We start from the raw sequence: 14,925 nt of genomic DNA on the forward strand, positions 1-14,925 counted from the left end.
CAGTATTCATCCTTCCTGTGTGTAATTTAGTTTAATTTGGATTGTTGCTGTTTCCAAGCAATTAGTTTTAGTTTATTTTCGAGTGTTACTATTCTTTCTTATGATGAAAATCAACGAATTAATTTGTAGAATGCAGTTAATCCAAATTCACCAGAACATCTTACTGGTTATTTAGTTTAGATGGAAAAATATTTCAGATCACAAGTGGCAAACGTACCTGTAAATGGAAATATAAGAACATTGCTTGTCACAAGCGGCAAAACATACCTAAAATGGAAATAGATGGAAAAGTATTTCTGGACACAAATGGAAAAAAACATACCTCTAAATGGAAAAACAAATATATCAATCAATTTAGAGTGTACTTACCATTTCAATTTTTAAAACATTGCACACACAAGTGTTATTGTAGAGCGTCCCAAACTGTGTAACTATGTTTTTGTCGTAAGTTATAGCCTACTATATCATCTAGGAGAGAACTGAACAATGGGCGAATATGGTATTGTGTGCATTAAACACATTTTATTTCCGGTCCCTCAATCAGTTGCATAGGGTTAAATGTATGGTGATTTATTTAGGTCTAACTCAACAGAGACTATTAGCGCTTGAAATAACTGACTGGTTCTCTAGAATTTGTTACCTTTAATTGCTCTTATTAATCGATGACACAAAATGACAACGGTTTTTTTCCTTTAATGGGATTAATACAAGTTGCAAGCAGATGGCGGCGTGTTGGCAAAACCGTTATTCAAATACACCTACGAGAACATCATTAATTATGTCTACTTCAAGTGATTTAAGACGGTCAAAACACTCATAAATACCGTTATGTAGCTATAGAAATCATAGTGTTACGCTAATCAAGTGAGTACTTGAAACGCCGCAATGGCAACGACTGACATCGAACGAACAATGAATATCAGAAATTTGTTTTCTTTTCTTTCCTCTTGTTATACATATTATAAAACCCCATATATATATAACAATCGTTTCATATGAATTCTACAGAAAGATCTATATCGCATAAATGCGGGAAGCGTGATTTAAAAAAATCCAACGCATTATGTTGTATAATCATGGCAAAAAAGGTCGAACAAACGTTCATTATTGCTCATTTCAGTTTATAAGATTTCCACTTTCAGTTGTGTCCTTATGTACTTATAAAAAACAACATGAAGAAAAATGCTACTTCTTCTTTTCATCAAATGTTTAATATAGTATAGTTTTTTTTAGTAAATGGTCTTCAATGTTCAAGATAGGGAGAAAAATAGCCATGATCCTCTTCTGTGTATGGGTGTGTTTTGTTTCGATCTCCGCTTCTCTGTGTGTATGGTTGTGTTTTGTTCCGGTCTTTGCTCATTTGTGTGCATGGTTGTGTTTTGTTTCGATCTTTGCTCATTTGTGTGCATGGATGTGTTTTGTTTCTGTCTTTGCTCATTTGCGTGCATGGTTGTGTTTTGTTTCGATCTTCGCTGCTCTGTGTGTATGGTTGTGTTTTTTTTTCTTCGGTCTTTTCTCATTTGTGTGTATGGCTGTGGTTTCTTTCAGTCTTTGTTCCTCTCTGTGAATGGTTGTGTTTTGTTTAGGTCTTTGCTCCTCTGTGTTCATGGTTGTGGTTTGTTTCGGTCTTTGCTAAGACATGCCAGCTTGAAATTCGTCTGCAGTCTATTAATTAAAGTATAATATAAGAATAAGAAGTATGCAGTATGATGCGTATCGCCTGCACGACTGTCATAATCGATAAAGACTGTACAACCACCGTGACTATACAAGTAGGTCATTGAGGTGATTGATATTTCTAATATAAATACACGAATAAAATTTAATCACTGAACGAACACCAATATCCAAGAACAAAAATGGAAAGTGAAAAGGTGGCCACGTGAATTTACTTTTGTCCATGGTAATTACAAGTCGCCAAGTGGCACAATCCATTAAGTTGCATGGCTGTACATACCAACAAAACTAAATGCAAAAATGTGATGTAGTCTTCGAGGGTTAAAAAGCAAAAGTAGATCGCCATGACCTACTTTTACAGACATGAATAGTACCATCCAAAATATATACACTGATCACATTTCTTTATAGAACATACAAAAGTACCAGTGAAACGGAGTTAAATGTTAAATTCATGTCGATGTCTACGAGAATAACAACGATAACAACAAAAGGAAAAGTGACACATGTGTCTTGCCTGAGAGTTGCAGTCAAGAAAGAAAAGAAAAAATTATTCCAGTAGGTACATGTTGAAACATTTTGAAATGAAGCTTGATAGTATGTATATCATGCATATGTTGCACAGTTATCTCCCATATAAAGGAGCTTGACTATGATCCGGTCATGTGAATAAGGTGTATACCGTCATCAATCGCATTTCAATTTTTAATACAGTGCTTCCTCTTCTTCGATGCAATGCCTTCGGGCTAGGTGAATACAATGCTGCTCTTTTGTTATTTATTTACAGGGAACTGTAGCCTTTTAGAAGCAAATGTATTTGCTCTCATGGATTAGTCTAAAATGAACGCCGTATTTGTCTCGAAAAGAATCAGAACGTAATCAGATCACAGGCCAAGCACGTGTACTAATTTTGGAGCATTTAAAACATATTTTGTGCGTCTTAGTTGGCAATATGCAGGTGAACAATGCCATAGTACGCAGTTCTTTAGAATTGAAAATTACCCTGTTAAACTGGCCACTTCTGTCTTTTTCCTGATTCTAATATTTTCTTTTCAAAACATCCCTGACATTGAAAATATTGCAGACAGAGGAACAACAAAATGCCATGAAAATGGTGGATACCTGCCATGTCTGTGCTATCATTGCCACTTTCCTTAGTGATGTTTATTCAAATGAGTTTCTACTACCTACATTTAAAAATGAAAATAAAAAAGTCAATCATTTATTGGCATGATATTAGAAATGGAAATAATTTTGAATAGATCGTAATTCTTGAATCCTTTCCAAAACATAAAACATTTAGAGAATTCTCAATTCTCAAGGGGTGAACGAAATATACTTGATAAGAACCCAATATGGCTCACTAGGCTTACATTGAAATGACAGTGAAAAATAGTAATCTGTCGGTAAAACTTGGTTCAGATATTTTTCTCCTATTTTTGCATTAAACTCCAGGACTGCCCATTTAGTTTTCGGGACGAGGGACTGGAATATTTTAAACCAAATCTATAAATTTTCCTCCTTCATATAGCTTTTTAAATCTCTCTCTCTAATTTGTGGAGAAGGGAAACAGCATATCCAGTTATATTAGTTGACAAGAATTAATTCTCTTGATGTAATAGAAAAACAAAAAAATTCGTTTGAAAATAAATCCATGGTGCCACCTCCTCCAGCCAAAATTATCGGTTTGTTCCCTAGCAAACACTATTTTTGTTATCCATGGATGAAATAATTCTGGAAAATGTAAAATATATTTCTTTTATTTTTAAAGTGTGACTTAAATTGCCATTATAGATTTTAAAAATATTAAGACAAGTTTCTACCGGAGTGATACCAATTTGGTTGGTTGTTATTGAGGCATACGAAACAACATTATATAAAACATGTCACATTTGAAGATTTCTTTAATGATTGATAACATTAAATGAATTGGTTTTGAATAAGGTGTGTGAAAATTATTTTTCTCACCTGGCTCTCACGGGGATCAAGATAAACACAACTATTTGTAGATTATGACATAATAAATATTTCATCCAATACTTTAATAAAATGTTACCAATGTGGGGGGAGTAGATGTGGAAACAAGTATTTCAACCTGGCTGTTATGGAGTTTTAATGATTTCTATGGAAGCTGTCAAACATAGAACTTACTTAAAGGTACTCCTCGAATATTGTACCAAATATATGACTTAAAACTACACACATGCAACATGAGTAAGACATTTTAAGAATATTTCGTTACTAAGTATACTTTGTAAGATATAAACAACTGACGCTGTAGGTAAAATATTAATATGATTTTCCAGTTTCTTTCAATTGTTCATAAAAAGTGTATTTTCCATTTAATGTCATGACTGTAGAAGCACTGGTTGTGGACTACATACAAGTAATGATGGGGAAAATGTATTATTATTATTATTAATAATACTATTTCTTCCAGTTTTGTAATTGGAAAAACAGAAAGCTTTTCAAAGTTTGTGGCTTTTATATGGAACTGTAAGGTGATTTCATGGTGTTTGTGAGAGCAGAGTTCCTTGGAATATTAGGTATTCAAAGTATGCAAATGCCGGCAAACAAGAAAATTTGATTACATTCCTTCAGATGATAATTTAAGGATACTGAATTATAATCTATATTACTGTACTGGACTGTAACAGTTTTTCATGCAAATATTCATTCAAAAATCACTTTCCTTTTTCCAAGAACATAAAATAAAGTATTTTTTGTAAACATATACAAAATCTATTTTTGGGTAACCTTTTAGACAAAGCATAGATCTGATTAGGGCAAGAATCTATATAGAATCTTTCGCCTACAAGTTGCACTTATGTCAGTGTAAGCCATGGGTCTAAACAGTTGCACTTACGTCAATGTAAGCCATGGGTCTAAACAGTTGCACTTACGTCGGTGTAAGCCATGGGTCTAAACAGTTGCACTTACGTCAGTGTAAGCCATGGGTCTAAACAGTTGCACTTACGTCAGTGTAAGCCATGGGTCTAAACAGAAAAAATGGTTTTGGTTTCTACAATAGGAGAATCGGTGGTAGGCCTGTGCAAAGCTGGCTTGAATAATTATGTTAAAAAAATGATTGTATGGGTAATTTCTGGGATGTGATACATAAAGAAAGGGATGATGAATAAGAAATATAAACAAAACCAAATTGTTAAAATATGATACCCTGCTGAATGCATATGTAGTCCATGGAACGCACAATAAAGACATTTTGAGTAAAGCAACTGTAATTGTGGTTTAAAAGTTTTTTTTTAATTAAGAAATTTAATAATAAAAGAAACTGTTTTCGAATATCAGGATTGCATCTAATTCAGTCACGCACTCGATCAAATTCGAAAGGATGGTTGTATTTACAGCTTCTCTCCACGTTAATTTCAAGTAACAAAAATTTATTGTAATGGTGCCAACTTTTGCACGATAATTTCGCAGTACATTCTGTCGTGATCAGCTCGAAACGCGACCATTAAGTTTGACATATGGGCTAGACTCGCAATAAATGGTTAATTGCGATCGATGGGATCTGATTTGTTTGGGAGCATGAATTCAATTTTTATTAGAGTCCTTTCGATAACAGTCAGGTATACATAAGAGAGGCCAATGTTAACATTAGATCAATATCGAAAAATGACATGAGTTGAGAACAACCTGAGAAATTTTTTGGAAAACTTGGTCGTTAATGAAGGCGGACTATATTTGACTATTCTGACTTTGATGGGAGTTATACAATTTAATTTTTTGCGGTTACAGAAAGTAATTTTGATCGGTTAAGCTAAACGAGGGTTGTTTTTTGCTTGTGTTTTTCTTAAAAATGGCTTTAACAACGTGAATCAAATTGCTACGATATCTGACATGTGCCAGTTTTATAGTGGTATCTAACATTGGGGCGTCATGCTGCAGACACGTGGCATAGGTCCCACCCACTCACATTATCCTGACACCAGGCCGACCATTCCTAACACTAACCTCTTAATACTCAGTGCTAAGCGAGGCAGCTGCTATTACCATTTTTTAAAGTCCTTGGTATGACTCGGCTGGGGTTCGAACCCGCGACCTCCATGATCAGAGGCGGAAATTAGTTAGCCTAAGTTTCTGAGGCAGGCCAGAATTTAGCTCCGAGAATTAGCAAAAAGTACATTTTTTCTTTAAATTGTCTATAAGTCGAGTGTCCGAAAGTGAGGGACACGAAAGAAGAGAGGCTGGACTTCATTGAAAGGCGCGAGTCTCGAACAAATCATAAGGTCTCAATAGCATATAACACATGTTCATTGATGTAAAATATTAATTAATTGTTAAATTTATTCATTATAAATTCATACATAAACTTTTCTTTCCGTTCGGAAGTAAATGATTGAATGCATTTTGTCTCAAATGTTATACGAGTCGTGTGTTATATGAATGAGTTTGGATTTAGTTGTTTTGCATATAAAATAAATCATGTATCATAAAATATTCATGCATTTCTTCTGACATCATTTGTGAGAAATAAATTATATGCGCAAAATGATTAGTATTATGTTTCCTGAGAATTGATTTTAATATGTCTGTAAATGTATGTCAATGAGCTGCTAATTAGCAAAGTAACGTAGTTAGGACGAGGAGTGAAGTCCATTAAATCATTTTTGTAATTAAGTTTTGAATCATTTTAACCGAGGATCGAGGGTGATATGATTAGGAACGTGTGTCGACAGGCATAGTTGAGTTAGTGATTTACAGCTCATATGAACCCCAGTAATAGTTATCAAAGAGGTATAATTATGTCAGGTTCTCAGCTGGGAAATGCGAGAAGTGGCAAGAAATGTATTAATTTTTCGATAATTGGGTGATTGTAAATTAGGAGCCGAGCTTACCATATAGCTTAATTCTGTTGAACTACGTAAAACGATATGAGACGTAAAAAGTGGGAATATTGTCGATCACAGGAGTCGGAAAAATTGACACTTAGTTAGGTTGGGTATTATATTTTTATATATCTGAATTAAACAAATAGCTTCATACTGTATTGTACAGTGGAAATATCACAGTCTACAACCAAGACGGCTGGTGACCAGAAGAGGCAAGAGAGAGAGAGAAAGAGAGAGAGAGAGAGAGAGAGAGAGAGCGGGGGTGGGGGGTGGAGCAACGCCAACCTTTCGCCAACAGTGAGCTGGACAAGACATTAAGTATCGGGTGATTCTGACATGCCGGCAATTTGAGTTCGATTAGTCATTCGATTATATGAAAAAAATTGTTTCATCTGTATAACAGAACGGCTAATTGAATTTCGCATAAATTTTATAACTGTGTTTCTAAGAAAAAGTGAATCATTCAAATATTTTGTTCAATTTTATCTTGTTTGTGTAATTTAATATATGTATAATATTATGATGAAAGGAGCCTAATAGAAATAAAATGGCGAGTCAGTCGAATGAACGAATGCCCAAGGAAAGGTTGATTGTACAATCGAATAAAAATAAAATGGCGAGTCAGTCGCCTAGTAGAATAAACGAATACCCGGGTAAAGTTTGATTGTACAATCGGTTCAATAATGGAAGGGTTGGCAGATGCGAATGTGGACAATAGAAATGGCCTGCTTCCTGTATATGTTGTTTTAGCAGAAAACCTGACATGTAAAAGAATCAATATATAAGATCAAAGGAAATGACAAGATAACAACCACCATGATGAAACCAGTGATCATATGTATAGACAAAAGTACACATTAGAACGGAGATAATACATCTGAAACACATTGAGTTAAAGGGTGTAAATATGATCCACCAGTCCAATTAAAGATATAATATCCAAGCCAAGTTAATTATAATAAAGAGTTTTTTTTATCGATTGTCTATCAATTATATTCAGCGACAACAACATTCAAGGTACAAACTATTTTATCATTTATACAAGAAGTAAAAGAACAAAGCAAATATTAACCTTAATTATCAGAGGTCAATTTGTCACTGAATCATACATCTTAATGCTAATTAGATGGAATACTGGATTATACATCTTAATGCTAATTAGATGGAATAGTGGATCATACATCTTAATGCTAATTAGATAGAATACTGGATGATACTTCTCTATGCTAATTAGATGGAATACTGGATGATAGATCTCTATGCTAATTAGATGGAATACTGGATCATACATCTTAATGCTAATTAGATGGAATACTGGATCATACATCTTAATGCTAATTAGATGGAATACTTGATCATACATCTCTATGCTAATTAGATGGAATACTGGATCATACATCTTAATGCTAATTAGATGGAATACTGGATCATACATCTTAATGCTAATTAGATGGAATACTGGATCATACATCTCTATGCTAATTAGATGGAAAACTGTAAAGAGTCTTTAGATTTAGACCATGTAAACTTGCTGTAAAATCTTAACATTACAGTTTCTTTTATATCACTCAAAGATGCCAACACAAAGAGATATCAATATTATATTTTTTCATGCTGAGATGAAATGATTCTTGATAAAAATGTTAATAAGAACCTTTTTCGCTTCGTTAGTAAAGCGAATTTTTTTTCCAATGTCATGGAAACGTATAGTGTGTTTAGCAAAATTTCACGGTAATGTATAATGTCCTCAGCAAAAGAATAAATCGTTACAGTCTCACGAGAATTTATCAAAGCATGAAATCTCACGGGAACGTCTACGCGAAAAGGTTATATCATCCCCATTGTTACACAGGGATTGATTCTCCTGAAAGCTTATGAAGTCGTTCAAAGCTGTATATAAATAGGAACAGAAAACATGCGAAATGTCATCTTGGAGTTTAATACGAAAGCTGTCAGTCAGCGCATCAGATTTAGTTTTGTAAAAAAAAAAAATCGGTAGTCCTTAATGCCAGAATTATTTATGCTGAATGTAAATTTTTGTTAAACGTTTTGCTCAGAAAAAGTTAAACTCGTACATCATCTTAAATAAAATGATAAATATAATTCAAACAAACTTTTAAAGGCATAGATTTGTTTATAAAAAATTTCAATAGACCTGCAAAAACAAAAACACAACCACCCAACAGTTTATAAAGGCCGTGCTAAAATTATTACATTACAGTTTAGATTTGTAATGCATATAGCATTGTATTTCAACTTACTTTTGGTTATCGATTGAAGTGTTCGCCAAACAATAGAAAATAATGGTGATTTGCATATAAAAAAGATTGTACTTAGGCATGTAAAAAAGATCGTAATTAGGCGTATAAAAAAGATCGTACTTAGGCTTATAAAAAAGATCGTAATTAGGCATAAAAAATGATCGTAATTTGTATATAGCATGAACGTGTCCATTTTTAGGGAGATGTGGGTTTTTTCTTTTCTATACAGCATGTTGTACATACAGACAGCATACACCTGAAACTGAAATATCTTCTGTATAACCAATTAAATTGATTGTTGAAGGCATTTGGCCAGAATAAAGCATTCTAAATTCTAGCTCAGGAAATGCAAACACTTATTTCAGGTTGGTTTGTTTCGGGATCTTTTCTGGTGAGAAGAGACAAACATTTTCCCAAAAATGAAAAGAAAATCACCTACTACCCAGACCAACAATGACCATTATAGCGTATATTACGTTTATCACCTACCCACCCACCCAAAATAAAATTTATAACTACCAAATAATTTTTCTATAGATTCATCAATTATCCCTGTACAGTATTCTGCCTTCGCCAGATCAGGCCAATATAATTGTGCGCTATTGCAGTTTATAAAGAGACAAAACGCAACCACATACTAGTGTTTATAATTCATTTTAGAGTAAAATATTAGTATTCATAAATATCAACGCGATTTTATCCCACTGTGCTAACCATCAATTAACCAAAATGTATGATAACATCGGCACATTTCGTGATGACAAGGACAGGTCATGTGTAGTATTCTTTGATATTTTCCCAAATCTTTCATACAGCCTGCCTTTGGCATAAGAAGCAACACTATTCAATCTTTTATTTCAGTTATATTTCAGATAGAAAACAAAGTGCTTGCATTAAATATAAACTTCCACAAATACATTCTCCTAATGATGGTTTACGTGTGTGTGTGTGTGTGTGTGTGTGTGTTTATGTGTGTGTGGGTGGGTGTGTGTGTTTCCTTGTGTTCTGAAATGTAAAATATGTTCTCTCACATGATCAACTCTAACATCTTTGACATTCATTTGTCAGATGATTAAAATGCAAGTGAAATTTAGGATAATCTCCCGATTTTGACTCAAAGAAGTACCAAATTAACCTGTTCGTAATAGTAATCAAATAAATTGTATACCGTCCTGTATCGAAATCCTTTCTTATGTCTTTATTGATGTCGAGGCTCATCCCTAAAGAAGACCATGAATCCCCTAAATTAATAACATTTGTGGCCCAATCTAATTGCTCATCGTGACACTTAAAGACATATGACCCAATCATATTGCTCTTCGATAAACTTAAATGCGTTCGGCCCAATCCCATTGCTCTTCAATACACGTAAAGACGTGTGGCCTAATTCCATTGACCTTCGATACACCTAAAGATGGGTGTCCCAATCCCATTGACTTTCGATACACTTAAAGACGGGTGGCTCAATGACATTACTTTTCGAGACAATTAAAAACGTTTGACCAAATCTCATTGCTCTTCGAGACACTTAAAGACGGAGTGGTCCAATCTCATTGACATTCGATACACTTAAAGACGTGTGGCCCAGACCCATCACTCTTTTATGCTTAAAGATGTGTGGCCCAATCCCATCGCTCTTTTAAACTTAAATACGTGTAGCCCAATCCCGTTGCTCTTCTATACTTAAAGGCAATGTTGAATTGAAACAGATAGTAAATTTCTACCATATTGTTTAGTAGCTGGTTAACTTACAAAAATAGTTTTCTTTCCCCTAGTTTTCTAATCTGCAATAATCATTGTAGCAAAGACAAGCCCAATTTATGCGGGTTTAAAGAAATTAATTGGAAAATAGTTTGTGTGAAGTATGTCTCCTACAAATATAGGACAATATATGTTATGCACTTTTGGTTAGAATTTCTTGAAACTATTTTAACATCAACAGGAAAATCTTACGGAGGACGATGCACGACACACGAAAAATGCATGCGAGATAAAATAGTGCTCATCCAGATAAGGCAAAATATGTTCTAACGTACAAAATAAAAATCAACATTAAAAATTGAAAAATATCTGAATTGTTTGTTATATACCAACACCACATATCCCCTCTTTCAACTGTCAAGTATACATGACCAATGTGATATTTTTGCTGAGCTACAAAATATTTAATTTGTGTACAATGAATTGTTTTCTCGTTGATGTGCGTACATATCATTAATTTATACTCACCTATACATTCCAAAAGGATCCACACTAACCCGATATTCAAATAATCCTTCGGGATTAGCATTATTGGGAACTATTTACGTTTTTCTGTATGGAGATCGTGTAGGTACAAGAACAACTGCGAAGTGTGCCAAAAACACTTGGCTGTCACGTGGACAAAACTGCAACTAGAATGACATGAAAGAAACTGATGCTTTATAAAAGTACCTATTTTATCGTATATACCCATATATGAGTCATCTGTCCTCAATTTCAAATTGGTTTTGATTATCGTGTATATGGAAAAACAGCGGCTCATGCCGGATTTTATACTGCCTTACACATCCTCAGACGTAATTATGGAGGCAAGACTAGAAAAATAAAATTTTGTATTGTTTCTTTTTTGTTTTTGTCTTTCGGTATTCATACTAGCACCTTGCATTATTTTATTTTCAGTGATGGAGACAATTAAACTATAAAAGAACCAAGCACTGACTAACATGCTACAGCTATCCATATGAAGACAATAGCACTAGTACAGCTGTTTACAAACTACTCCTAACTAACATATTCACTTTACAACATTGAGGACCTTTCTTCCAGTTCTCCAGCGATCTCTTTAAGAATTGACACTTACGTCTCAGGCTAAACTTCGCGCAGCGTAATAGCTTTAGCACTGGTGCTTAGCTTCAGGATTGGACTATTCATGGTACATATCAAGTTTCAAATTAATGCAATGCCAGTCCATTTTCCAAAGTCACCGACGGACATAACCATGATCGCGCTCGATTAATAGGCAAGAGTAGCGGGCTGAATGGAAAACCGCCCTTCGGTTTACCAAATATGACGTACTGCGCCTACTAATGACCTCAGTTTCAATATTAAAAAGCAAAACAAAAAGCAAACGAATTAGGATAGTGTTTTGGCGTTCAAACCAAAGGCGTATGTTCTGTTTGATACTTAATAAATCAAGAATATCTTGTCCGCCATCATGCTTCAGTGAAACTGAGTATAAATCTAGTTACACTTTGGACTGATTGATCAATTACTTCACACGGCCGCAGAGACAACTGACTGACCATTGATCGAAGTGAAACACGTTCCCAGTCAGATCACCGCTAAAAACACAAGCAGTTCAGCCATGTCGTTGTCGGTTTAGTATAAATGTGTTTTGGCTCGAATATATTTAAATTTTGCCTTCAGTCTGAGAACAAGTCTGCATTCAAAGGTTTACTTATCATTTCGTAAAATATGTACAATTTGAAGCTGAAACTAAAATTATTTCGTTTTAGTATGTAAATATGAGGACAACAGAAAAGAATTACCTCACCCTGTAAAAATGTAGCCAGATACAACAATGTAAGAGTTACAATACAAAACTAACATAACGAAACTAACATAACGAAACTAACATTACGAAACAACACATAAACTGTTGATGAGAATTGCTTCATTCTGGCTTGAATATATTTGGATATATACGGTTTTGATTGTCGTAACTTGGTTCTCATTTTGTTATTGATCCTAAACTGTATGTTCCCAATAGTTGCATGTTATGAGACCATCATGATATCAACGAATACTTGTGCAAGTTGTAATTATGTGAAATTAATGGTCGTAATGTAGTTTTGTCCGTCAATCAAATATTGCAAATCAATAAATTAAACGATATGGTGTTCTTTAAAGTTTATTTTTATTTTTATGCAACTGACGCATGAATGTAGCAATTTTCCTTGGAAGAACTAAATTAAAGTAGTTCACGAGAATTGATGTTTCCATACTAATGATGATGTGTCGTAAAATTTGTGTCCACACCAATGATGAAGATGTGTCGTACCATTGCGTCCACGCTAATGATGTATCGTACCATTGTGTGTCTATACTAATGATGATGTATCGTATCTTTGTGCCCATCCTAACGATTTTGTCGTGCCATTGAATCCACACTAATGACGATACGTTGTACCATTGTATCCAAACTAATGATGATGTGTCGCATAATTGCTTCCACACTAATGACGATGCGTCGTACCATTGTATCCAAACTAATGATGATGTGTCGTATCATTGTCTCCACAATAATAATGTTGTGGAATCCTGGTGAGCATAATGAAACTTTCTACAATGACGTGATATTAAAGCAACACGAATAAATAATTCCATAAATTATGTATATAAGACGTATTATATATGATATATCATGTATAGAATAAGTACTATACGATGTATTAGGTATGCAATATGTACTATATGATACATTATGTATACAATTCGTACTATATGATACATTATGTATACAATTCGCACTATATGATACATTATGTGTACAATACGTACTATATATGATACATCATGTATAGGATAAGTACTATACGATACATTAGGTATGCAATAAGTACTATATGTTACATTATGCATACAATTCGTACTATATGATACATTATGAATACAATATGTACTATATGATACATTATGTATACAATATATAATATATAATACTTTATGTATTCAAGACGCACTATATATGATACATTATGTATACGATACGTACTGTTCGTACTATATGACACATTATGTATACAATGCGTACTGTATGATATATAATGTATCCATTATTTACTATACCATGCAATAGGTATGCAATACGTACAATATATTATGTATACAATACGTACTATATTATACAGTATGTATACAATAATTACTTTATCATGCATTATTTATACAGTATGTAGTATATGATATAATGTTTGTAACGAAAATCCAAATCAATTCATTAATTTTCAAAACAAATTTTTGGTTTAGAACACTTTCCACGGTTAGTTATTATACATATGTAGTTATTAGATAAATAAGTAGGGTACTTGATTCTTGAATCAGTTGATAAGGTGGGCAGTTGGGTAAGTAATTAGACAGGTATGGCACTTTTCTTTCTCTCACGAAAAACCTCACGCAAACCAATAGTCACTAAACACAATACCTAAAATAATGTTGAAATCTTGTTATTTAAATAATGTTGAAATCTTCTTATTTAAATAATGTTGAAATCTTGGTATTTAAATAATGTTGAAATCTTGGTATTTAAATAAATAGCTTCCAAATGAATGAAACTTAAAACTACCTCTGGGGAGTCACCTTCAATATTATCAAACAGAAAATGGCCATACGGATTGCCTTCTGTTGAGGAATGTTGAACACACACACACACACACACACACACACACACACACACACACAGCAGCAGGGAGGGCGTACAGACCAGGTGGCTCAGATAATTTTAAGCCTCCTACCGAACATTTCTCCGTAGAAGCCTCAGAATTCAAAAATAAACCCTCCTACGCGAAATAATCCGCAAAATTCCCCCCAAATTTGCATTTTTGGACACAAAAAAAATGGCAGCTTTTTTGGGGGGGTATTGTAAAATTTGTTTGTGATTGCAAATTCCGGTTGCGGATACTAATTTTATTTCACAATAAAACAATATAGTTGAAAATAAGATGAGTCGAAAAGTTAGCACAGTTGGAGAGCCTCAATCTGCTAGATTAGCGCGAGATCAATTAGCGGCATTAAAGAAGTTTATTCCGACAAAACGATTATTTAAGAGAAATGTTCGTGGTTACGAAGATATGCAACATGGAATTTCCGAAACTTCGGCAAAATGGTTGAAGCCAGTGACCGGAACAATTGAACAGGTTGTATATGGCGACGAAAAAGATCCAGATGCCAAAAAACGTGGAATATTTCCTATGTTGAAAGGTATTGAGGATCAATCACGAACATTACCCGAGCGATTAGCAATAGCAGCAGCGGCGCAACAACTTGCAATTGCTGATGGAGGAAAACCTGGAGGTGGAAAACCGGGAGGAAGAAAAATCTCAATGATAAAAGGGAAGTTTAATATCGATAATTTAAGAGAAAATTTCACCGAT

At 33.9% G+C, this 14,925-nt stretch overlaps 1 protein-coding gene across 1 annotated transcript in view; it reads right to left on the reverse strand.

Moving 5' to 3' along the window:
* The window catches only part of LOC149796319 (uncharacterized), a 46,110-nt gene extending 34,950 nt beyond the window's left edge, over positions 1–11,160 (reverse strand). Inside the window, exon 1 of the mRNA XM_089960208.1 lies at positions 11,021–11,160. Within this exon, the coding sequence (XP_089816334.1) occupies positions 11,021–11,081 (61 nt within the window). The 5' untranslated portion in view covers positions 11,082–11,160. The remainder of the gene's footprint in view (positions 1–11,020) is intronic.
* Between the last annotated feature and the right edge of the window lie 3,765 nt (positions 11,161–14,925).

Source organism: Sinohyriopsis cumingii, chromosome 6 (assembly GCF_028554795.1).
Source record: "Sinohyriopsis cumingii isolate HCF-2022 chromosome 6, ASM2855479v2, whole genome shotgun sequence".
NCBI lineage: Eukaryota > Metazoa > Mollusca > Bivalvia > Unionida > Unionidae > Sinohyriopsis > Sinohyriopsis cumingii.